A 24,734-nucleotide genomic window follows, 5' to 3' on the forward strand; every position below is an offset into this window, starting at 1 on the left:
GGAAGCGTTAATCAAATTTAAGGAGATGGAGATTTAATAGGTGACCAACAGTGGTTAAACAAGAAATAAGTTTTTAGAGCCGTCCGCTTCAGAGACATCCCTTGCTAGACCACTGTGGATCCCTAATCAGGTAGAGGGTGTATGGAGCAAGAAAAAAAGAAAAGGAAAAGTTAGGCGAACAAGATAATCAAATAAGTGGTAAAAAGTCCATTATCGTTTAAGAAAGTTATTTGATATATGCTGTAATGACTACACTCTAGGTTCTCATTCCCTGGGCTGAAGGATCGCTACTTAGTGGTGGACGTACACGAGAACTATATCACTCAACTGAGTTTGTTGCTTTTTATTCAACGGAAAGAATGGCCACGTGGGCGACTGACGATAACACCACGTGAATACAACTCTCGTAGAAAATACGCGTAAATGACCGTCACTACGATGACGCTATAATGTAGGTAAAGAAACTTACACAATCCTTGGTCTGATGAATTAAATTTTTTTTTCGAAGCAAGGGTGTAACCTGGTAGACCTGCAGAACAACGTTGAGCAGTGCAGCACCTATATACCCCGTTACTTAATATTTCCTAGAAATCAATGTGCCAGAGCAATCGGTTTAAGGATGCCCCACGGCTTCGGTCCATCTTATTTTATATTGATCAATGCGTACGAAATCTTCCATATTCGCGTAATGCTGGGTAATGCATTTGGTTTTCCGATGAACAATAATTAGCGCATCATCCAATGCGGCAAGATTGTCTTCACAAGCCAACCTACGGGTGCAAGTTCGCAGCATTAAGGGGAAGTCTCTCGACCACCCGAAATTACCTGCGGCCACCACGTTCCAACGACCGAGTCGGTGGTAGTTGCGGCCTGCCGAGTGCCGTGAATTTCCCTGCGTCGCCGAAGAGGCCGCGCTCGAAGGAGCCTCTAAGCGGTGCCGCCGACTTGCCGGAGTCCAGCGGGCCGCCCACATCTTGATGCGGACCTTTGAGCGCGGTCGTCTTCGTAGCCGGATCGTAACCCGTGCTGAAGCTGCCCAGGTTTTCGGCTTCGATGTCTTCGAGGATGCCGTCCGTCATTTGCTCGATCTCCCTGATCTGGCTCTCGATGTCGCCCTGCTGCTGGTGGTGGTGCCTGCGCGTCTGCTCGTCGCGGGGCTCGCTCAGCCTCCTCGCTTCTGCCTGCAACTTGGGCATGGGGCTGTCGGCTCGCATGGAATGGCGGCGTTCGCCGGACGTCGAGGTGGCCCGGGTCGTCGTCACGATGGGCACTCGCGAGGACGCAGGAGGCGGAGAAGGTACGGCCGACCGATCGTCGTCGGCGGGTCGCGGCGGGGGCGACGAGATGGGAGGGCACACGCGCGTCGGAGACAGCAGGGCACCGTGGAAGCCGTGGTCGTCGCTGTGACGGGGTCGGGCGAGTCGTTTGTCGAGCAGCCGCGTGGGGCTGTGCGCCGGAGAGCCGTCGGAGTGCGTGCTCCGGCCGGCGCCCATCGCCGAGGAAATCCACCTGCGAGAGAGGAATCGTCGAGGCGTTTGCAGTGAGACGCGATCACGCCGGTTCTCTTCTTGTCATCAATAAGAAACGCTGCTTAAGGACACTACTACTAAGGCAACGCGGAAATACGACCACCAGAAACAAATAAAAGTAAGGGCTACTTAAGCAGCGAAACTTCCATGTCGAATCAAATACAAATATTCTAGAAACATGACTTTCGAATACCAAACCGAATACCAAACCAACAAGTGACTACTTTCTAGGTTATAAACAAGGTAAATATAACCATCGTGCAGAGTTCCTTTGGTAAAAAAACAGGAAGAAGAAAACTTACTTGCATCATCTGGTACATGACATAAAAAATTGTCACCCACGGGTCTGTAGCACGAAGCTACAAGGGAAGCCTATACAGGTTTCTCAGAAATAGAGCTTTGCAATTTAAGGAAAAATAATCCTGGTCCGGGGATTGGTTCCTTGTAGCTTCGTGCTACATTTGGATGGATAACTTTTCCTTTCATTAACGTTGCTCCATCTTGCGGGCTACCGCAATACTGATTTGCCGTCATTTTATACGTGTAACGCCGTTCACACTTGGACGTCCGGCCGGTCAGCCGAGCAACTTAGAAATGAAAAGCTGATGAAATGTGATCGTGGCTGGCACGCTATCACAATGACAGAAATGAAATGCAAGAACAGCACACCAGATGATGCATGTGTAACGCTACGTCCGTTGGGATGCAAACATGACGACGCTGTCCAAATAATGAGCTGCTCTTCCTGAATCGAGAAAACATATTCGCAAGCCGTAGTACACCCAAAAGCGACGCTTCCTTGTTCAATGACAGGGACCCATTTAGCAGCAGTCGGCTACTCCATGCTTTGCGAACTGCTGCGCAGCAACCACGACGGCTCCGCCGCTGCAGCACTTCACGCCGCGTGCGTGTCTTTCTCCCGATTGCGGTGGTTCCCTGTATTCAAACGAACAAATATTCGGCAAAGTCTTATTGTGGATTCTCGAATACGGATCGAAGAGCAAATATTATTCTATTCGTATTCAAGAATTGCAGTTTTCACACATCCGTAATGAAAAGTGCCTGTGTCATCTATTGGAGTTTTTAGCTGCCTTATCGCGTTGCCGAAGCGCCGGCTTCTTAGAGTGGTTCATATCGTTTAGCTGAAAAAGAAAAACCTCTTTATATTCGCCAGTCCCTTTCCAGAAAAAAGAGACCATGCTGATGTTTCTCAGGCTGGCTGTAGATACTCAACTTCAAAGACATTTAATGTGACGTTTCTAAAGCCATTACATGAAGCGTTGGTGTATTATTTAGCGCCTTTCACCACACTTCTAAGCCGATGTGCATGTGCGCAGAAAAACTGGTTACGCCTCTTGTCAAAATTTTTCGTTAACGTCGATGCGCTGTCTACGATATATTTGCGCAAATAATTCTACACATATTTTAATTTAAGGATTAGGCAAACCATCCAAGCTTTGCAGCTTGTGTAGATGTGGATACGTGTGCTTTATAAATAGTATAACGGGATAGCAGCATTCGTTCCATTGCCAGGTCATCATCACACAAAGTGGGCCACCATCGCGCATTAGTTCTTTCCCTCTCTTCTTTTCCCTGCTACTCCTCCTCTTCGTATAGTCACGCATGTCTTGTGCGCATCGACGTTGAACGATACGCCCCACGTCTGGCTGGCACATTCTTCGCCTCCACTCATTCGTCCCACGACACCCCACTCAATGCATCGACTAGAAAGGGCCTGCCCTATACGCATGCTTTATCTGGGCCGTTGGATAAGCAAAACAAAAAGGAAGAAGAAAAGCATGGAGTCTCACAACGGTCCGGACCCGCTTCATATACCGCGTTTAATTAACTTCGCGTATCCATTACAGGCTCGCCTCTTTAGCGAACTCCCATCCGCCGGTGGCCATCAACAGCTTCGATCGCGCCCACACAAGCCGATACTCGGAAGCGACTCCAGCGCTGGCAGACGCTAGCTCACACGGGACACGCTGGCGGGTGCGAGTATGCTGAAAGCACCGACTCCTGCATTCCCGCCAAGGCGCCCAGCATAGTGCGCAGCGGGTACACGTACGCGCTCGTAGCTGCCTCAGAGCTTGGCGGCCGCCGGTTGCAATGAGCAACACTGTCGCGTGACGCGCCCGTCCGTGAGGCCATTCGAACTCAATGACGTCGTCGTGGCGAGCCACTCCTTCGCTCTCTCCGTCTATTCCATTTCCCACCCGCGCGGCGACGTAGTTTGCTCCGCCTCGCCACCGATCACCAGGATCAATGCGTGGCCGTCCGTGGTAGCGCTGCTTGATGACCGACGGTGCGCTCGCAGTGAAGATAATAATGTGACGCCGTGTCCTTCTCTTTTCCTTTTATTCCAACTCAAACCCAATGGTGACAGGTACGACTGAGGAGAGCGTCGTTGGGCCGGAACAATCCGTGGCCTTATTGTGTTTGCGGCAGGTGCTGTGCCCGATTCGCAAGTGTGTGCGTGCGTGCGAGTGCAAGTTGTTAAGAACGGCCCAGCTGAGGTGCAAGTTTTGCAGCCAGTTGCGACAGCGGCGGCAACTTTTCTTGGAACGCCACCGTTACGCTCTAGTCTCGTCACCGTTGTGACTGAATGCGATCGGCGGACCAACTATTGTTACTGAGCCGCCACCGCCGCTCTGGTCTGCCGCGAGCGGGGGATGTGCTCGCGGGAGCGTAGTTCGAGGCTCCTTCCCACGCGGCGTCCAAGACGCAAGACAATGGGCACCCGGCCGCGCTGCGGGGGTCAGCTCGGGGAATAAAAGGCACCTTTCCTGACACAAGCTCCGAGTTCTACGAAGTCCGTCTGACGTCAGCTCCGGACCGTGAACCTGTGCGGAAGTGTGTGTGTGTAAGCTGTCCCGCAGAGAGGCGGCTTGTTTACGATGACTGGTCGGCCGTTTCCGTCACCTGGGTATCGGGGGAGGACCATGTGTTTATAAACCGCTGTTGTGCGGCTGCTCAGTGCACTTTTCTCAAGCAGTCATGTTAGATTGATGCACTTTCTCTCGCAGTCATGCTAGACTGATGAATTGCAACATCCCTATGTAGATACTGTATATAAACCCGTATTCCTCGTTCTCGATGAGAAGCAGTCCTTTCCTTCAACAGCGTCCTCAGCGTGTATAAGTTGGACGACGGCATGGGCCAGCTACCTTCTAATTCATGCCCATGACAATAAGTTACGAACAGTGGGATTGAGCCCCCACTCCTAACAGCGTTCCATTCAGATTATTTTTTACCTGGTTGTATTGCATGGCCACCTTGTCGCCCTTCATTGAATAATATCGGCAGTCACGCAAATCCTAATAATGGGCATTGAGAGTCATTCGTTGCCAATTAGACAGCCGTAAGCTATGGCACATCCGTTACACTCAGCGCCGGTGTTGTCTCCAGCCTTCATTATTCTTCATTTGTTTCGTCAAGCTCACCCGAAGGCACTTGTTTTCTTTTCACCACATGTAATGAATCTGCTGCAGATGAACCAGGCGATAAATTGACAGTACTGAAGGTCACTCCTCAGCAAAGCGACTGACTGTGGTGACTAAGACGTGCTGCCGTTTCTCTCCGCAATGCGGTCGCGCATAGGAATTTGTATTGGTTCAAAGGTTGCCCCTATTCTTAGTGATATTTATCTGAGCAAGATTGACAGCAGCTTAGAGAAGGCCTTGGGCGATTGTGTTATTAAGGTATTTCATTACGTTGATGATTACCCGATTTTCTGCAATAGGGACGAATCTCATTCCGCTACTACTTCAGTAAGTGAGCAATTTAAACTTAATAGAAGGGGATTAAAGTTAACCAAGGAATTTCCTCAGAGACGCGTAATACAGTTTTCAGGAATTTCCTTGGTCTTCGAACAAAATCACGTGTGTTGGCAATACTCCCGTAGATGTTCGAAGCAATTGTTAAACGTTCACGTCATGCATTCCAAATTAGTAAAAACTTGAATTGCCATGTCGTGCCTTAAGTCTTCTCTCACCAGATCGTGCATGCATAAAATGAGCGCCGGTTTTAATGCACAGGTCCGGCGCCTATTAGAAGCAAGTTATCCTAGCGTAGCAGTGGCCAGTGTGGCTGAACGCCTAAAGAAGTCGATTTCGAGGGTGATGGACGTGATTACAGAAAGCAGTAATAGCAAGAAAAGAGTAGTGGCTATTCCTTACATTCATTCAGTATCGCACATGCTGAAAAAATTTGCATGTAGATATGGTGGTATTGTTGTTTTTACTGCTCCCAATAAGCTAGGTAAGATATGCGCTGCCGTGCAGAGAAGAAAGGAGCAGGTGAAAGGAAAAAAATAAGAGCAGATATTTGTCCAGTGAAGCACAAGAACAACAATTTTACTGACTGTCGTTTGGGTGTGGTACATAAAGTATGTATATATATATATATATATATATATATATATATATATTTATGTGTAGTAATATATGAGATTCATAATGCAAAGAAGCGGTAAGTTGCGCCGACAGGGACACAAAAGAAAGTGACAGCACGAACGCCGACAATCAACTGAAGGAAGCACTGAGGCGAAAAAAGAAAGAAGACACAAAACTCATCTGCGCATGCTCTGGAATGGTAGCACGACGCGTCAATCGGGTACACGTGCCTGTCTACGTGAGAAGTACCTGTTAAGGCATTTGATCTCTTCCTTGTGTAAAGTAATCAAAGGGTGACTCACGAACGCACTTCCGCCATTATCAATATGCCATGTCTCGACCATAATAATAATAATAATAATATATGGGGTTTTACGTGCCAAAACCACTTTCTGATTATGAGGCACGCCGTAGTGGATGGCTCCGGAAATTTTGACCACCTGGGGTTCTTTAACGTGCACCTAAATCTAAGTACACGGGTGTTTTCGCATTTCGCCCCCATCGAAATGCGGCTGCCGTGGCCGGGATTCGATCCCGTGACCTCGTGCTCAGCAGCCCAACACCATAGCCACTGAGCAATCGCGGCGGGTCTCTCGACCATAAGACGCGTATCTTCATTCCTATGCCTGTACAATATTGCGCATTCATCTCACTCAGGCGTGTACTTTCAATCTTGGCAGTCTTGGCAATGTAAGGAAAGACTAGAAGGCGATCCACCGGTTAACGGCATTTTATGTTCCATTAGTCTCTGATTGATACACCGCCCCGTTTGCCCTAAGTAGAAAAGGCCACAGCTAGAGGGAACTTTATGTACCACACCCAAACGACAGTGAGTAAAATTGTTGTTCTTGATGTGCTTCACTGGACAAATATCTGCTCTTTTTCTTTTTCCTTTCACCTGCTCCTTTCTCCTCTGCACGGCAGCGCATATCTTACCTAACTTATTGGGAGCAGTAAAAACAACAATAAGACCATATCTACATGCAAATTTTTTAAGCTTGTGTGATACTGAATGAGTGTAAGGAATAGCCACTACTCTTTTCTTGCTATTACTGCTTTCTGTAATCACGTCCGTCCCCCTCGACTCTTTTCACATTTCACGGGCGAGCAAAACAAGATATAAACGTAATTACAATGATTGCATTCACACTTTTGATTTCGTATTCTCATTTCTTGAAACCTTCTTTCGTCAATACCGAAGCACAAACGATAATAAACAGGAACTTTCCCTTAATTTTGGTAGAAGCGGGATTGGAACCACTGTATCCTGAGCCCTGAATGGTGCAGTAAAAAAGGCACCATAGGTTGAGCCGTCTTACAAATAAAGAAAGAAAGTTAAAATGGGAATACACTGAGAAGAGACGGGAAAGGTTCTCTCTGAAGGTTCACAGCAGCACTTTTATGTCTGGAGCGAAGCGACCACGCATATACTCACATATGTTTATGGAATGTACACGTACGAGGCCCGCAAAAAGCTAAATTCTCTGCGATCTAGCGTAAAATTTAGTGGTGCAATGCTTATAGGCTCCTCACTCGAGTGACTAACTGAAAACTCAGTTGCATGCTGCATTATCATGTCTCTATTTCTTTCTTTTGTCCCGAACACTTCTATGGGAAGCTGTGTTTGGTAGCCTTAAAGATAAAGCGCACGTTTCCCGTAGCAAATGCAATACTTTGGAAGCATCCGCAGGTTATGAAACTGGCGGTGTACCGTCTGCCACAAAATTAATGTTTTGGTTGAAAAGCGCTACCTTCTTGTGTCGACATATATTGGAATATGACGATTGGTAGTAATGAGCAGTGCTCGAACAAAGGATGTGTATGTGTAGCCAACATTTCGACAAGGGGAGTCGTCTTCGAGCAGGATAATAACTGTGCTGCCCTGCAGTTGTTGCCCTTACGTTGGCAAATTTCATTTTCAAGAAGTTGTGTCTAGTGTGAGAGAGAGAATAAACTTTATAGAAAAGAGCACACAAGCATAGGTAACTCTTCCGCTCTGCAGAGGGTGGTCCCTCAGTCCAGGAGTCCAGCGGCCTTAGTTACCCTTCTCGCTTGGTTGATCAGGGTGAGCTGGTCCGTCGAGTCGGATCTGGACAGCGCTGCCTCCCATTGCCGTGTGGTGGGGTGTGTTATGGGTGCGAGCACTGGCGTGCTTGCTCAAGGCTATACCACATGGTAAAGCGTTGCGAATTGATCGCAGTGTGAATATTTATAGGGATACAGCACAGGGTGTATGGATGGCGTGGTACAGACTCAAGTGTGGATATGTGTTTGGAGTTTTTGTCATATTACGGCTTCCTGTCGCGTCAGAACATTTTGAGGCGGTGGTAGTGTTCTTCGCGAAAGGTGATAGTGATGTAGGATGTGCGTGTAGCATTTATTTCAGTTCCGTGATTGTCGACTACGCTGGTAACGAATGCGGTGCTTCTTGCGGTGTTGCCGCCTCTACGTACAAGCCATTTGGGGGGTTCCCATACTTCCTCGCGAGCACCTGCGCTCGGGCCTTTCGCCGTCCGATGTGGAAGTGCGGGTGAATGTTTCTGGGAATCGGTGAGGCATGCATAGTTCCCTGTATTTGTGTTGGGATTTTCGTTAGTGCGCTGACCTTCCTTACGAAATATCCAATACATTTTAAGACGCAGCGTCCCGCTATTATGCGTTGTAGCCTTTGCTTCTGGCTTACCAGGTGGAATTCTATGGTTTCCAGTTCGTTGTTCTACACCCCTGTCTCCTCGAGGCAGAAAGTAACCTTTCCTGGTGGGAGTCCACGCGCTTACTTATACGCCTTCCGTATCAGCCGGTCGAGTATCTCCATTTCCACATTGCTGAAATTTAGATATGGTGCCGAGTACACAATGCGGCTCACCATCAGAACCTGCACTAGACGCATCACGTTCCCTCTTACTGCTGGTACTTCGTCGCATCATGCCCAAGATCTGCGTGGTCGTGTATTGTAGCTTCTGTATGGCGTATCCTCCGCGCCCGTCTCTTTGTAAGTGTAAGCCAAGGATACGAAGTCTGTTCACCTAGAAGATTTCTCTCGGACCTATTCGCAAGTGGATGGTTGATGCCTGGGTTGTTGAGCGTCCTTGTGAGCACTTTTCGATTATGAGGCGCTTCAACTTCTCCGGCACGTATTGACGTCTGCTTGTCTCCGCGTATCTTGCTACGACGTCTACTGCCTCCTGTAATGCCTCTTGTTGTTCTCCTATGGACCCTCCTACCGTTCATATCGTGATGTAGTGGAGAAGAGCGTACCCCAGGGTGCTGTGCTCAGCCCGCTCCTATTCAATCTCACCCTAGTACACATAACAAAAAACCTGCCGCGAGGAGTGCACATCACAATCTATGCCGATGATATCTGCATCTGGGGCGCGTCAAGTTCGCGCTATATCACCTAACAACGAGTTCATAAAGCATTACTGAAGCTCTCCATGTATTGGCTCCATGTATATTTTTCTGGCGGGAGGTCTTCACCTCCCGCCGAAAAGAAGCACAGCCATGACTTTCACAAGAAAGAAAATGACTAAATATCCACTCTAACTCGGTGGACGACCACTGCCGTACGTACGGTCTCAGCGATTCCTTCGAGTTGCGATAAACAGAAATCTCTCTTGGTCACCTCAGGTAAAAAAACTACGTGCGAGGATTGGTGAGCATCGCAAGTTATCAAATTCATGGCGAGAACACGATGGGGCTGCAACTGCCGCTCAATGGTACTACTCGAAAAAGCCCATATTGAAGGCGCATTGCGCTATTGCCGAACGGTTCTTCAGAGATTATCACCAGCAAACAAGATGATTCTGGAAGCCGCGCGGAACAACTGCCTGTGGATTTGCCTGGCCTCCCGAAGGGCTCCTCAGCCTCGGGAACAGTATCGGAAGCAGGATGTCTACCGCTTGATGTCATCGCTTTCCAAGAAACAATGAGTACCCATCTTCGGCATGTGCTCCAAGGGAAGAAGCACTTCATGTATCGCGCCCACGTAACCTGCAATAAGTCTGACTTTTGCCAAGCTGTGCAACTCTTGCAGCTTCCTCCTATTATTAAGCCACAGAAATTACTGCCTCCAACTTTTCCTCCCTGGACACTCTCGCCTCTAGATATAAACCTGTTTGTACCCGGTGTAAATGGGACAATGAGTCGCATGCCACAGGCCGCGCTGCTGCAGACCACTCTCCTCTACTTAGCCGAGAAATATACTCAGCACACCCACATCTACACTGATGCCTCAACCACTCGGGAGACTTCCTCCTGTGGTCTTTATGTGCCCCCAACAAAACAAACACTTTGTTATCGGCTTCAGCGGAGGACATCCTCAACGACAGCAGAGCTTCACGGCATCAAAAAAGCTGTCCTCTATATACTGCGCCGAGCGCCTGATCCATGGGCAATTTCTACTGACTCTAAAGGAGCACTACAAGCATTGTGCAGCCTGTTAAAAAAAAAAAAGCAATCATCATCCTGTTTCTTTCGACATTGCGTACTTACATCACTTGGCCATTGCATCAGGCCACTGTATCAAATTTTAGTGGGTACCGGCTCATTGTGTTATTCTGGCCAACCAAAAAGCAGATAAAGCGGCACGCAATGTCTTCAACACCAAAACTATAAGCGGATTTATTTCACTAGATCTGATGCTTCTCAACTAGCTAAAATATTCGCTTCTGAAGAAAAGGACCGGCTGTGGGGCTTGCCGACCCAACATTACCCTTTACTTTACTCAATCGACCCAAATCTCAGATCCAGACTGCCATTCAACATTCCTCGTCGTTTGGAAACTCTATACAATCGTCTTCGCCTGAACACAGCATATGGCAACGGCTTACGGTACCGCTTCGGTCAAGTGGCGAGTCCACATTGCAACAACTGTGGCTCAATTGAAACCTTGGAGCACATCCTGTTTGAGTGTTGAGCGCATGCCGACGAGCGTGCGTTCTGTGAACATTGCATGCATTCGCTTACACAGAGACCTCTGTCATTTGACTGTGTCTTAGATCCTTTAGCCTGCCTCACACAACAGAGGCGTGGTATGAACTTTTTATTCACATACTTAGAAAACATTGGTCAACTCGACAAACTTTAGTTCTACTCTGTCACCCTCATGCACCTTCTACGCAGCGAATTCTGTCACCTAATTGTAGGACGGTGCATACACTGAAGGACTTAACCATAGCACGCGAGTTCCATAGTACTGAGTTTTCTGACTCGCCCATGAGTCAGAAAACTCAGTGCTCATTTTTTTTATACTTGTTATTTTTTGCGCCTTTCTCGTTCTCTCTTTCTCTCCTAAATTCCTTTCTCCACGCAGAGTAGCATGTCAGCGATGTCTATACGCCGGCTAAAATCTCTGCCTTTCATTAAAGGGTTCTCTCTCTCTCTTATCATGATGTCGTCTGCATACAAGGCATGTATGATGCCCGGTATTTCCTCGAGTTGAACTGGGAGTTTCATCATGGCCACGTTGAAAAGTGTCGGCGACAACACTGCTCTTTGTGGCGTTCCTCTATTAGGTGTGTCTGCTCACTGTGTCTTCACATTTCCCAGCCCTATTGTGGCTGTACGATGTGTGAGGAAAGCCCTAACGTATTTCGTCAGTCGCAATTCGTGTCACTGAGATTGGCTAGTATGACTTCGTGCCACACGTTGTCAGATGCCCCCTTTAGGTCTAGTGCAAGAATTGCTCTCCGGCAGCATGGCGTTGCCGCATTCAATACTTCCTTTTTGAGCTGTAGAAGCACGTCTTGCGTTGACAGGTTGGGCCGAAAATCAAAACATCGTGTTCGGTATCAGTTGACGTTCTTCGAGATGCGTCTGTAGCCTGTCTAAGATGATGCGTTCCATCAGTTTACCGAGGCAGGACGTGAGCTAAATAGGTCTTAGCTTCTCCAGGCAGGGCATTTTTCCTGGCTTTGGTATCGGCGTAATCTCCGCATGCTTGAATTGCGAGGGCAAGATTTCTCTGCGCCAGTGTACACCGAAAAGTTTTAGTACATCGAAAAGCCTGCACGGTTGCATCGTCCAGGTCACGTAGCAACTTGGTGATTCCATCCTTGCCCGGGGTGGTGTTTCTATTGAGTGTTGCGATCACTCGCGTCCGCTCGGAACGCGTTAAGTCCCAGTCGAGCTCGCTGTTTTCCAGTCCGGCGTAGTCAGCCGCGGCTGTGCACCGAGTATGGACTGGCCAATGTACCGTAGGGCACACAATAGCTGATCGTGTGTGCCTCCGAAGTTGTGTAGTACTCGGCTTATCGTGTGCTTGCTTTCTCTCTTGCTCTGGGTCGGACCTAGCAGATGTCGAAGTATGGCCCATGTCTTCGCAGTGCCCATCGTTCTTTGAAGGGAGTTACACAACTGGTCCCAGTTTTGTCGTGCAAGTTGCTCTGCGTAGCGCTCTGCCTCGTCCGTTAGCTTCGCGATGCTAATTCTTTAGCTTACGGTTGTGCTGCTGCCTTAGCCGTCTTCTCAACAGACTGTGGCGCACTTCCCAGATGGGTAAGAGGCACGGGTCCACTGCCGGATTGTCCGTGGCGAGTGCGACCTCCTTGAAGTGTTTGGCCACCGATCTCTGCAATTATTTAACCCAGCCCTTCAGATCGCTTTAGCGTGGGCTTCTCGCGTTTCTATTTCGCTTCGGAACTTTGCCCAGTACGTGATTTTGTGCACAATGACATTTCTTGCTTGAGCACTGTTCATCACTTCGTCTCCGTCTTCCCGTGTACCTCTGGCCTGTTTGAATAATGGACGGTAGTACTTCATGCGTATGATAACATGAGCCATGGCCACACAAAAATAAATAAATCAACAACGCTTCGTTACTCCATTTAATCGCGGTCGCTGCGTTAGTGACATATAGAGGGACAGTGAAACGCCTGACCGCTGCCTACGTACCGCAGAAAGAGAACGATTTTGAACCAACTAGTGCGTTTCTTCTACGCTTCCCATAAAGTTTTAGTAGCAATTAGGGGTATTCATGATAGCTAAATGGACACTGTATTTGTTGTTATAAATAAAAATAACAGTACATATTTTTTTTCTGACATGACCAAGGTAGTTGGAGAAGTATGGGAGAGGCCTTTGCCCTTCAGTGGGCGTAACCAGACTGCTGCTGATGATGATCATTTTTTTTCTTGCATAACCAAATCGTCGTAGTTATCATGCGGTGTGAGCCTCTGAAGCGTGTCGGGTGTTGCAACGTAGTGATTTTCGCTGTGAAGTAACCACCTGTGCCCATGGTGCTTGCTTGATTGTTTCTCTTTTCAGAAACCGTGCTTTCTGAGATTTTGCTGACTGTGACGGAGCTGCAGTGCTTCGGCTTCCTGCCCCGTGTAGAGATCCCAATGCGGGTAGACGACACAGTACAAAAGGCCTGAGTGACTCGGGAAGCCGGATTGAGATCAGTGCAGTCTGATACCGACACACCAAGAATAATGGCGACGTAAAGCGATGGTCATGTATAATCAACAACCAATTTGGCGCCCCGAAGCGTATAGACGCAGATAAGTGCTGCGGGGCGGCTCCACATGCGGTGCGAAGAGTAGGCGGATCGATTATGTAGCGCAGTAGAGCGAGCGCGGTTTATGCTTCGGTCGCATATTGTGTAAGTAATGGCGGACATAACAGACGTCACCGTCACGACCTCATACAAGTTATAATCTTCGTTTCCTATCACTTGTGTTTCATCTGTACACAGAACATGCTATCGCTGTTTCTGATTAATTTCACGCACTTTGCCACGTAGTTTGTCATTTCCTCTCTCAGCTATGCCCTAATTCAAAGCTTGCTGCCCTCCATTAGGTTGACATTGTGCGTGCATGAATGCGTGCGTGCGCGCGTGTGGGCTCTCTGTGTGTGTCGCTATTCATCACGTATTTTTTCTCTGATGCAGCTCTCGTTTCTACTCACTACGAGGGAAAACTCCCAGTATGCTTCGCTGAATCTTGCTAGCCTGGTATTTTTTAACAAATCAGGTGCAGATCGGGTTGTTTCGAAAAATATATGACTTTTATTATTTCGATATTCATGGATTTTTTCACCTTTTCAGGCGGGGAACAAAAGTCCCGCAATGTACTCCTACGTTTCTATTATATATATGTATATATTTTGACGATCGCCGACTGTGTTCGCCGCTATCGTCGTTCTTTGCGTGTAGCCTGCTTTTGAGGGCGCAGGTTCGCGTAATAAAACGCTACTTCCGTCAACCACAGTTTTGCTGCCTTCTTCCCCGTCACTGTTACGTGTCAATATATATAGATAGATAGATGAAGAGAGGGAGAGGGGGAGAAGACTTTCTTTAGTCAACTCCATGCGTCCAAACATAGCGCCAAATCAGACAGCCAAAGCCGCACAACACAAAGAGTCACTATCCGTCGGCAAGATGCTTTACCAACTCTCCCAAAACTTCAACATTATCGGCATAGCACCATTTGAATCAGACCCAACTGTTTATACATGAATTAGGAATTATAACGGTAGTCAAAAGTAAAAATTAAATTCTGAGGTTTCACATGCCAAAACCACGATATGATTATAAGGCAACGCTGTAGCAGGGAACTCTGCATTAATTTTGACGATCTGGTGTTCTTTAAATAAGGTACGCGAGTGTTTTTGCATATTGCCCCCGTCGAAATGCGGCCGCCGCGTTCGCGATTTGATGCTGCGTACTCAGTCTTACAAGCGGAAGGCCATAGCCACTAAGCCACCATGGAGGATTGATAATGGTTATGATAGAGGGGCCAACTGGGATACCATCAGCTCAAGGTTTGGGATCGCAAGGCCAACACTCCAGCATGCCACGTGCCTCAAAGCAGAGAACACAGAAAATACAGCATGCATACAAAATGCGAGAGCAGGGTAGGACGAAACCAACGAAGATAGGAATGAAACGAGATGCTGTCGCGTGTAAACCATAAATACTGACACGTGTACCATTATATATGTACAACTTTGCAAGCGGGTTTTTCTTGCAGGCAATGGTCTGCGTGTTGTATCCAGTGGCTAACTGAAGCAGCTATCCGTTTCGGTACCTCGTTTATTGATTATTTAAATTATTGATGAGTTTCTAAGCAAGATGAACCACCCTACCCGTGACAGGTCTGTCAATGCCATTTAAAAATGACAATATCCTAATGTGCTTAAAAAAATGCCGGAGTTGCCCCTTAGCATGAGGTGCATGCTCGCTTGCACGGTCGTTAATCTGCGCCCCGTATGCCTGACGTCGCATGTGAAAAGTGTTCCTGACACTCGACGGCGTATATTGCTAGTTCAAAAGATTCACAAAGCTTTTTTGTTCGCCAGAACTGTTTTTGATCGTTCAGAAGTCATCGGTAATAGTATTGTTAGTGAGCCCCGTTTGGGGAGCGCCTGCTGATGTGAGTCTGTTTAGCTTACGGACAGCTTGATGAATTGTCTGTGCAGGGTTCGGATAAATGGAGCGGGAACTGTCACACAAAAAAGGAGACACGGACGAACATGTTGCGCACCTGTTCGTCCATGCCTCCTATTTCATTGTCCTTTGTGTCAAAAATTCCACCGCATTTAAACCGAATGATGCTGTACCAACTGATCCCAATTGAAGCCTTATTGTCTGCGCAGGGCCTGTTTCTGCTAACAAATAGAAACTATATCATCACAAGGTATGCTAAGTAAACATTAGTGTATGATAAAGATCCAAAAGTATTAAGCAATTCTAACATTAGAAAACACAAACCAATGTCGCAGTTTCGACCAGATTGAATCATTAAAAATTAACCGTAAAAAAAATTACCTATAGATATGGGTAAAACGGTGAATAAAAATGATGAAGATATCAGATCATCAATGAAGGTTGCGGAACGTTTGAGCCGAGAACGGAGCAAGAAAATCATGCACAGACAAGAACTAATCTGAAGCGGACCTAGTACAGTGACACTGAAGCTGTTAGCATTTGATAAGAAGTTCCTATTGTATTTATTATAGTGTTACTATGTCCGTATATGTACGTATAGGTTAGAGTGTTCGTATGTACGCTCTGTCCTGTCGCCTTCTTCCTTCCTTCCATGCTATGAATTTCGCACTAAAATATGTTTTTTTTTCGTGTTTGAACAACCTGTCATCAACCAGCCCAAACAGCTACCTTTGTGCATATGTTCCAATTTCTTGGGGTTTTCACACTGCTGAATGTAAATTATACTAATACCATTTGCGAAAGCGGAAGCCCGTTATTTTTTTATATTTAGAGGCCTTTTTGGATCACCTTATAAAAGCAAGAGATCTCCGTCGATGTGTTTTGTGCACTTATACTAAGATTTTCCGACTAATCGGACTACCCTGACGTAGATAAGGTTGAATAACAACAACTGCGTATTATTCTGCGTATTACTCGAATCGATCGGCCGAGTTAACGCGAACGAATTTCAAAAAGAACTCATCACGATGGTAGGATTCATTCTAATGTCGAACTTGGATTACACTAGCTACCAAACAGCAGTCGCTGGACATACCATCATTGCGTTATAGTAGGTGGCTACTACTCCCAGGGTAACTGTAACAATCTTAACAGAATACGCAAAAGTGCCTATAGCACCTGTTGATAAGAAGTAAAAAAAAAAACACTGACACCAAGCACAACACAGCAGAAATTACTTGTGCATAATGAATGAAATAAAAAAAATAATAAGTTAATGGAAATGAAAGTGGATGAAAAAACAACTTGAAGCAGGTGGGGAACGATTCTACAACTTTCGCATTTTGCGTGCGACGCTCTACCAATTGAACTATCGCGGCGCCGTTTCCGCGTCCACTTTCTTGGGTATTTATGTGTCCTTGTAGAACCCTATAGGTGGGGAACGATCCCACAACCGCGAAATGCGAAGGTTGTGGGATCGTTTCCCACCTACTGCAAGTTGTTTTTTTATCCACGTTCATTTCCATTATATTTATGGTTTCTTTACTTCATTTATTAAGCACAAGTAATTTCCCCTATGTTGTCCTTGGTGTCACTGTTTGTTGGCTTCTCATGATATGACTAATAAAATATCGGGCCCCTTGGTTAACCCCCTTTCTTCCCGTTTATAGCACCTGTTGTTGTAGACGGTCAAGCTGTGTCGGCATTTTCGTGGTATAGGACCTTGCTGTGTACGTTCATTTCTGTGGGCCACTCATTCCGAACGAACGATGAAGTAGTGGCGTCTAACAGAAGAAAAAGAACGCCCACCAGACACACCACACACGCAATGAAAGCAAGAAGACAAGAAAGGGACGAGCTTTACGACTTCCGCATACATCGGGGAAATAGGAGTGTGAAAAGGTCAAGGAAACAGAGGCAAGAGAAGAAAGAGAGAAATCGCCGATGAGCACACGCACGCAAGAAACTGCGCTGCGTGCTGCGTCAGCTGTGCACACTCTGCGGCCATTGCGTCCGAGGGGCAGCACGCGGAGCCCCGCTGTCGTTTCTTTGGGCGTCAGTGAATGACTTGTTTCGGGACCTTCTGGACAATGACTGCTGAAGCTCAGTTACGGAAGAAGAGGTGGGCCGTCTCTTGCCGACTGACTCTTCATAGCACGTCGCCCAAGACAAAAAAATGAAAACTCGGTGGCTTGGCCTGAGCATTTGCATGCAGTGCGTGCCATTTGGTCCTTTAAAGGCAGCCAGAATAAGCATGGTTAACCGCGCCGCAAGTCGCGTCATACTGTTTCGGGCAGCCTTATTCCGGTCTTTGTGCTCCGCTCTTCTGCTTGGTGTTGCGCAATGAAGACACTCGAGCTACTCTGGAAATTCTGCGTGACATGTAGCATGTACAATAATACGCGTTCTGCAGGACTGTAAAATAAAAGTTACTCAATCAATCAATGTAGCATGTACAGTGCTCATGGAATGAAGCGCGACAGGGAGCATTTAGCAAGACCCTGCATATGCGCAAAGTACTTGAGAGTACCATGTCATGTCGCTAGGAACCCGGTTACCAAAGGTAACACGGACTCCGATCTATCCTTACGAGCCAACATTACGTCGATGTGACACGAATTGCAGCCGGCAGAAACGAAAGTATGCGCATTAGCTAGCCCTAAATTGACGCGTTTAATTCCGTGAGCAATGTACGTGCGCATGCTGTGTCCTCCCTACATAATCTGCACATTTCATTATTGCTTTTGCTCGCTTGCATATAATCTCCACCATGCGAACCCACAACTAGGCGAAAAAAACGAAAGGTAGCCAGCATCGAAAAAGATGCCACTTTTTCCAAGACACCTTAGCAAAAAATTAAAAATAAATATTATGCAGATCCGACGCGCATTTTGGAACATGGGAAACAGGCAGTCAGTGAGATGCCGTAAGTGTGCCCATCTCATTCCTGCGTCTCTGGCGTAAAGGAAACTGGCGCGTGTGCTCTCGCTCACCCGTGCTATGCATTGTGACGACTTGCATTTCTGCATTTCTTCTTACTTATATTAAACGTACCGCCCGCTCCATTGCCAAACCCCGTTGTTGATAAATGCCATAGTATGGAAATTATCATCATTATCAACACGCGGCAATCAATTCAAACAGATAGTAGTCATTGGCACGATACATGTACAGGTGCTATTGTGGCCTAAATGCATTCTTAAATGAATTGTGCTCTTAATGACGTATGTTTGTTACAATGAGAATATTTCGGTATCAGTTGTTTTGGCACTGAGTAATTCTGTAGAACACAAGGCAGCCTGCGAGTGTAGTAGAGATGGCTTGCTCTGCGTATTCGGCAAGAAAGCAGCGCCATGCAGCAAGCCCCGGTCACCGGCTCTTGCGTGTCGGGTTGTGCGTGTGTGTTGACGCGCACACACACCCACGCACACACACACGCACGCACGCGTGCAATTGTGTGCAATATGGGTTGTTGGTGGTATGTTCATTTATATGAGTAGCTTTTGAGAACTCTGTTTTCATGCCTATTCTCATGTCACTGTCGCGAATTGCTTACCTTTCTTGATTTGATATGTTCTATTAAGTTTATTAAACTTCTCTTTGACCGCGGTCGCGAAAGACCGGGAGGGTTCGCAAAAAACTTTGCTAGAAAAGGATAGAAGCTCTGAGGATATACTCGCTGTATTGGAAGACATTAATCTTTAAATCTGAGCATATACCTGTGGAACGGTGGAGCAATAGCATTTACGAAAACTTGCGCGCGTGAAGCTGCCAGTTAGGGTGGAATGCCTGTGATAGGCTAGTGATAAATAGCCTAGAGCGTGCACTCAAGTTCGTGAAACACGGGATAGACTCTCAGCTATTTTCGCAACAACAAATTTGAGCAGCTTTCTGAAACCGATAATAGGTGGCACATTCTTCCATCACGCAAGCGTATGATGCACTTGTTATTATTATTACTTTCTTTGTTTGAGACCTCAGCACCGTCCTAGGAATCTGTTTAAATCTGAAGACGAGGATGTGCCCTGACGAGCGCACAAATCGACATTTAAGAATTTCGCCGTGGTTTTCAAGTCGCGTAATCGAAATTTCGCCTTCCTCATTCGGAAGTTGTCTGTAACGATGCCCAACATGAGATACGCGTAGTTACAGAAAACGAAAAACATCAGCCGCAAGCATCATGAAGCAAGGTAGGAGCCGAATTAAGCAATGTCATCACGCGTACTTTGTTTTGCTGTTTTTCACCAGACTGTCCCTGCTATCGAGTTGCCGCTAATCGTGACACGCGTATGCTGTATTCGAAATTTCTTTAATGTTGTCGCCAATTATGCTGAAAATGTTTTGCCTGATCAGATAACGCATTCAACGCGTGGGCAATCTAATTAGCTCAGAATAATCGCAATTTGTTCATTTGCGAGTAATCTACGCCATCACCACTACTCTACAACGCGACATTATAAATCTTCGCGCACACTAAGCGAACGGGACACGTTGTGACAGAAGAAGTGGCACTCCTTCAAGCACTATTTTGCCATTGACATGAAAACTGTTTACAGCGCAAACACAAGCAACCACAAAGTATAAGGGACAGGACACAGCGCTTGTGTCCTGTCCCTTATACTTTGTGGTTGCATGTGTTTACGCTGTAAACAGTTTTCATGTCAAGTATGCACCAACTCGCCCAGAAAGAAGTTTTAATTTTGCCATTGATCCAACGAAGCGTCAAGTTACGTGTTGCGTCACGCTAAGGCATTAGTGACTGAAACTTTCATTGCAACTTTCAATAGCCCATAGCTAGTCAATGAATTCGTCTGTCACTCCCCGTTTGTTAGCTCTTTTCCGGTAGCGCTCAATATTCCATTTGTTGAAACAAGAAACTAGCGACCAAAGAAATTTTGCACCAGCCTGCACCTCCATTTGATACCAATAAATTCTTAAATATTTTCCTGTTTTTAAAGTTCCTGTAATCTTGATTCTTGCACGACAGTCCAAGCAGGCTTACAATACGGAAAGCCACTCGCCCCCTTTGCCGCTTTCAAAAAGCTTCGTTTGGTTTGGTGCCTTTGGGTATGGTTCAATACACTACGGGGGATCGGATTCAAAAAGCCCTGCAGCGACAGCTGTGAGCGTAAACTTCTTGCGCTTCGCATGAAGCCAATAAGTCATCGGGATGCATCAGAATGGCGTTTTGCTCATCTGCTATATTATGCTTAGTCACTTCTGTAGCAGTTGTCACTGTTGTCGTGAAGTGCCCTCTCGCGCGCCTCCACTGTGCTTGTGTGTATGCTGGCCGCCGTTACAGCAGCAAACGCAAGCAAGCGCCACCAATGGAAACTCTAGTCGTAATCCGCACGGGGGCTGTACGCCATGCCCCTATAACTCACTTAATAAAACCCTGATCATAGCCCTGTATCTCAGTCAATAATACCTACGGAATTCGCCCCAACCGAAATCCGAGTTAAGTTTGCCGCTCAAGAAAGACTTTCTCCATATGCTCTTCAATTTAGCGCTGTTGTGCCAATTTTATATTAATTTCATCGCTCCATCCAATTTTCTACCTCCTAAGGCAGCGCTTTGCTTCATCGGCATCAACCTCTGTCGCTAATTGGCCGTCGGTTCTACGCCTCGTATCCAACCCAAGAGCGTTCCTACATCCTGCTTTGATAGCTGCAGTATGACCGACGCCTGTCCGTCCGCTCTGGACGACCGCATAGCGCTGGTGGCCCGGCGGGTTGGTCAACGCGGCGCACGAGGCGCCAGGCCGACCTTTTATGCACGCGACGCTGGGGCAGCGAGAGCGGCGGTGCGCCGTCGGCCTGGGTCACGACCCGGTTTCGTCGGTGGCGGTCGTGGCTGCGAAGCACTGGTCGCAGCTACGCTATAGGCAGCCACGTAAACGCGCTCTGCGTGTTCGATTGGTCGCGCTGAATCACGTGCGGGGAACTCATTACGCAACATAGAGAGCTGCAGCTTTTACAACGTTCGAACACTTGAAAGCAGAAGTGTCGTTGCACAAGTGATCGAAAGCCCTATACTTACTTTAAAAAAAACTGAGTTTGCAGTGCAAAAAGGTTGAAAATTGAGCTTGTTGGTACATTAAAACTAAACTGCGGGACAAATAAAGACAACAGTGAAGTAGGATGCGTAAATAGTTAAAAATCAGTTAAGTGCGACGCCAAATTATCTACGTAACAACCCCAGCACGCAGACAAGTCACTCGTACAAACGGTCAAAGTCTCCAGATAATTGAGTATCAATTGAACTGAGCATTGGCGCGTGTTCGCAAGAGGGGCCCCTACCATGAATCGCCTACGCTTCAACAATTTCGCACGCTCTGTGGTCCTCGTGTCGCCTGAGAATTGAGCACTTAATCAAGGGCCGGAGCAGGGCCGTACAATGCTGCATGAATGGCTAGGCTGCTACTACGTCCTTTGTTGTGAGAGCTAGCACGTTCTCTGAGGCGTTAGCTGAGGCACCATCCCGTGTGTTCTACGTATAGTTCCGGCCGCAGGACAGCGGGATTTCGTACGCGACACCAACGACACATGTGATGAACTGCTGCGCGTGCCTCTCGCCGCAGGCATCGCGTCTCGGCTCGGTGCGGTTGACCTCCCTGCACAACGCACCTAGCTTGTTCGGCACGTGACAAACAATGCGAGTTCCAGCTCTTCCAACTATTTCCTTCATGCAGTGGCCCACCATATGTACATACGGGATGACCACGGCGACCCTCAGCTGGCTTGTAGTTCTCGATCCCGCGGCATCCTGTGCACACAGCTCCTTTAAAAGCGATGTCAGCGATGCCCACCAGAAACTGGCGCGGCTAACCCACTTAAAATAAAAGCTGAAGTCATGCCTTTAACATTTTTTGACTTGCTGGTGGCACGTCCTGTTGAGGGCGCTCTTCGGTGCTCCGGCAACAACACCGCGCTTCACAATCGTATAGAATAAAAAGGACAAGATCCCTTTTCGTGGAGCGAGGGGAGTAGCGCCAGTACACACAATGGTCACCGAAGAACAGATTTGGGTTCAGAAACCGGATCTCACTGTTAACTGCCCGTGTCTTCGTTAACTAGTACTCACCTAGCACTATACTGAATACACCAAAATGATTTTTAACTATCTCCGCATCTTCTTTCAGTATGCATGTTCCTTCAAATACAACTTGTTAGTCTGCGCTCATGTGTTGTTTTTCTTTGTGCCGTGGCTTAGCGCTCCTCCAAATCTTTCCAAGAGTCTACATCTTCACATGATAGCTCAGGAATGTCTACAAAGGCCATCGGAAGAAAGCACCGTGGGCAGTAAATGAACGAAAAAATAAATAAGAGCTTTTCATGCACCACGTGCACTATGCAAAGTGTGGTGTACTGGTGTAAAAAGACGTCGTGAGAACATCGCACAACAAAGTACAACATTTTATGCACCTTCTGGCACATATTTCCCGAGGTGTGCAATGTTTACCAGCCCAGCAGGCCCGCATGTTTCCACGTGTGGCTGCGCACGCCAGAGAAGCAAACGGCTGACCACTTTGCTTCGTGCGAAGTGGTTTTTCGATCGGAAGCTCAATAAAGCAGATCGACTTCGTGAAGTGTAATCATGCAGTCGCACTAAGCCACTGACTCTTTGCGAAGGAAAAGGCACAAGCCCAGACACGCTCATGTTTCAAAAGAAAAGAGAGAAAAAGAGGAAAGAGTATCAGTCCCAACAGCCGCGCTTACGCAGATGCGGCACATCATTTGTCCTCTCAGAAGTGTTCACCGTTGCCCGGAATTAAGCTCGGTAAGTTTGCAGCGAGGAATCTCTCTCCTCGTTCTCTCTCTCTCACACACGCCTACACACACACCTACACGCACGCGCTTTTTTCTGTCCTTGCATAGTGAATGAACTACCGTGGTCCCCCAATTAACCTTTTAACATTGTAGCGTTAAGGATTTCGTGCCGCAGAAAATCCGGTGTCGGCGTCGGCGGAGTTGGGCGGGAGCGAAAATTTCTGTACATATTTAGGTATATGTATATGCCACGCCTTGCTATATGAGATGCTATATATGCGGGTTATATTGCCACACCATTCTATCACTGAAGTTGCTCATACCTTGTCTTACATTCTTTACAAACTTATTCCTAGAAATATTGAGAATGACAGCCCACAAACAAATGTCATGGAACAAAACACTGACAGTGCATGCCTTTTAGGGTAAATCTTCTCAGACTTAAATATTAAAAGTGCCAAACAATAACAGAAACCTGAAAATGATGCGATTTCTTTAGGCGCGGCAGTGGGGCACAATTTCCGGGATCTGCGCACACAAGAGGACGCGTTTGTACCAGAAAGTCCGCCTTCGTGCATAGCTTTCGCCACAAGCGTTTCCCGGTAAACATTACGCTTTCATAAGCTGCCGTTACCGGGAAGCGTGAGAAGCAGTTGGGGATCTTTGAATGCTAGGGCATTCCACTCTTAAAGTCGAAGCTTAAGCGCGCTCCAAGCTTTCCTTGTTTCACCGGCGCTCCATCTTGTGCAACGCCATAAGGTGGCACACAAGGCTACACTACGCGACGTTTTCCCAGCGCACTTTTCCACACTTCAAGAACGCCAAGTGGTGAAGCACAACGCAATAGCTAAACAAGGACAGACTTGCGATCGCTGTACTACTTTTCGTCAGCTATCAGCACTTACGAGTAGCTGGAAATACTTTAGCGGAGATGATGATACTAGATGTTTGATATGATGAAATATGATATTTAGAGAGATGATATTCACTTCACTCCTGCTCATTTCTGTTTCGTTTTTCCTTTCTTCTAGTTTTTGTTTCATTTGTAGCCTTTATAGACATTTTTGGTTTGTTCTGTTGCGAATACCTTAACTAATATTTTAATTCTACAATTAGTTATTGACTTCATATTATTTGCAGTTTGTACTACAGTTACAATGCATTATCTTCCACTAAGTGACTACAATATTGCTGTTTTATGCTGTACATTTGCACAAATGTATATATTTTCTGACAGGAGGTGCCCTTTCAGCCATATGCTCTAGGACCTCCTTCTGTATACTTATGTAAGCATGTAACCACTTATAAATAATTAAATAAATAAATAAATAAATAAATAAATAAATAAATAAACTGAACCTGAATAAATAAATGCTAACGTTAAGAGCATAACTTAGAGTAGCATTCATTTTCTTTGCCAGAAAAAACAATTTAAGATTGATCTTATCCATATATGTTGACGACCTTGGACCTTGTATATTCATGTTATCAGTAGGGTTCAGGACGAAGAAGCACGTACGACAGAACAGCGCGCACTCCCTACACTTTTAAGGAGTTTCGAGGACTAGTGGAGCCTGGGAAAATAAAATGCCTCGTGAGGTTGGCACTCAGCCTGGAATTTGAGAGGTACCTTGTTGGAGTCACCAACACAAGT

At 46.8% G+C, this 24,734-nt stretch overlaps 1 protein-coding gene across 1 annotated transcript in view; it reads right to left on the reverse strand.

Annotated features, from left to right (window-relative positions):
* Window positions 1-844: 844 nt before the first annotated feature.
* The window catches only part of LOC126521666 (uncharacterized), a 43,405-nt gene continuing 19,515 nt past the window's right edge, over window positions 845-24,734 (reverse strand). Inside the window, exon 6 of the mRNA XM_050170389.3 lies at window positions 845-1,509. Within this exon, the coding sequence (XP_050026346.2) occupies window positions 928-1,509 (582 nt within the window). The 3' untranslated portion in view covers window positions 845-927. The remainder of the gene's footprint in view (window positions 1,510-24,734) is intronic.

The sequence above is a fragment of the Dermacentor andersoni genome, chromosome 6 (genome assembly GCF_023375885.2).
Source record: "Dermacentor andersoni chromosome 6, qqDerAnde1_hic_scaffold, whole genome shotgun sequence".
Lineage (NCBI taxonomy): Eukaryota > Metazoa > Arthropoda > Arachnida > Ixodida > Ixodidae > Dermacentor > Dermacentor andersoni.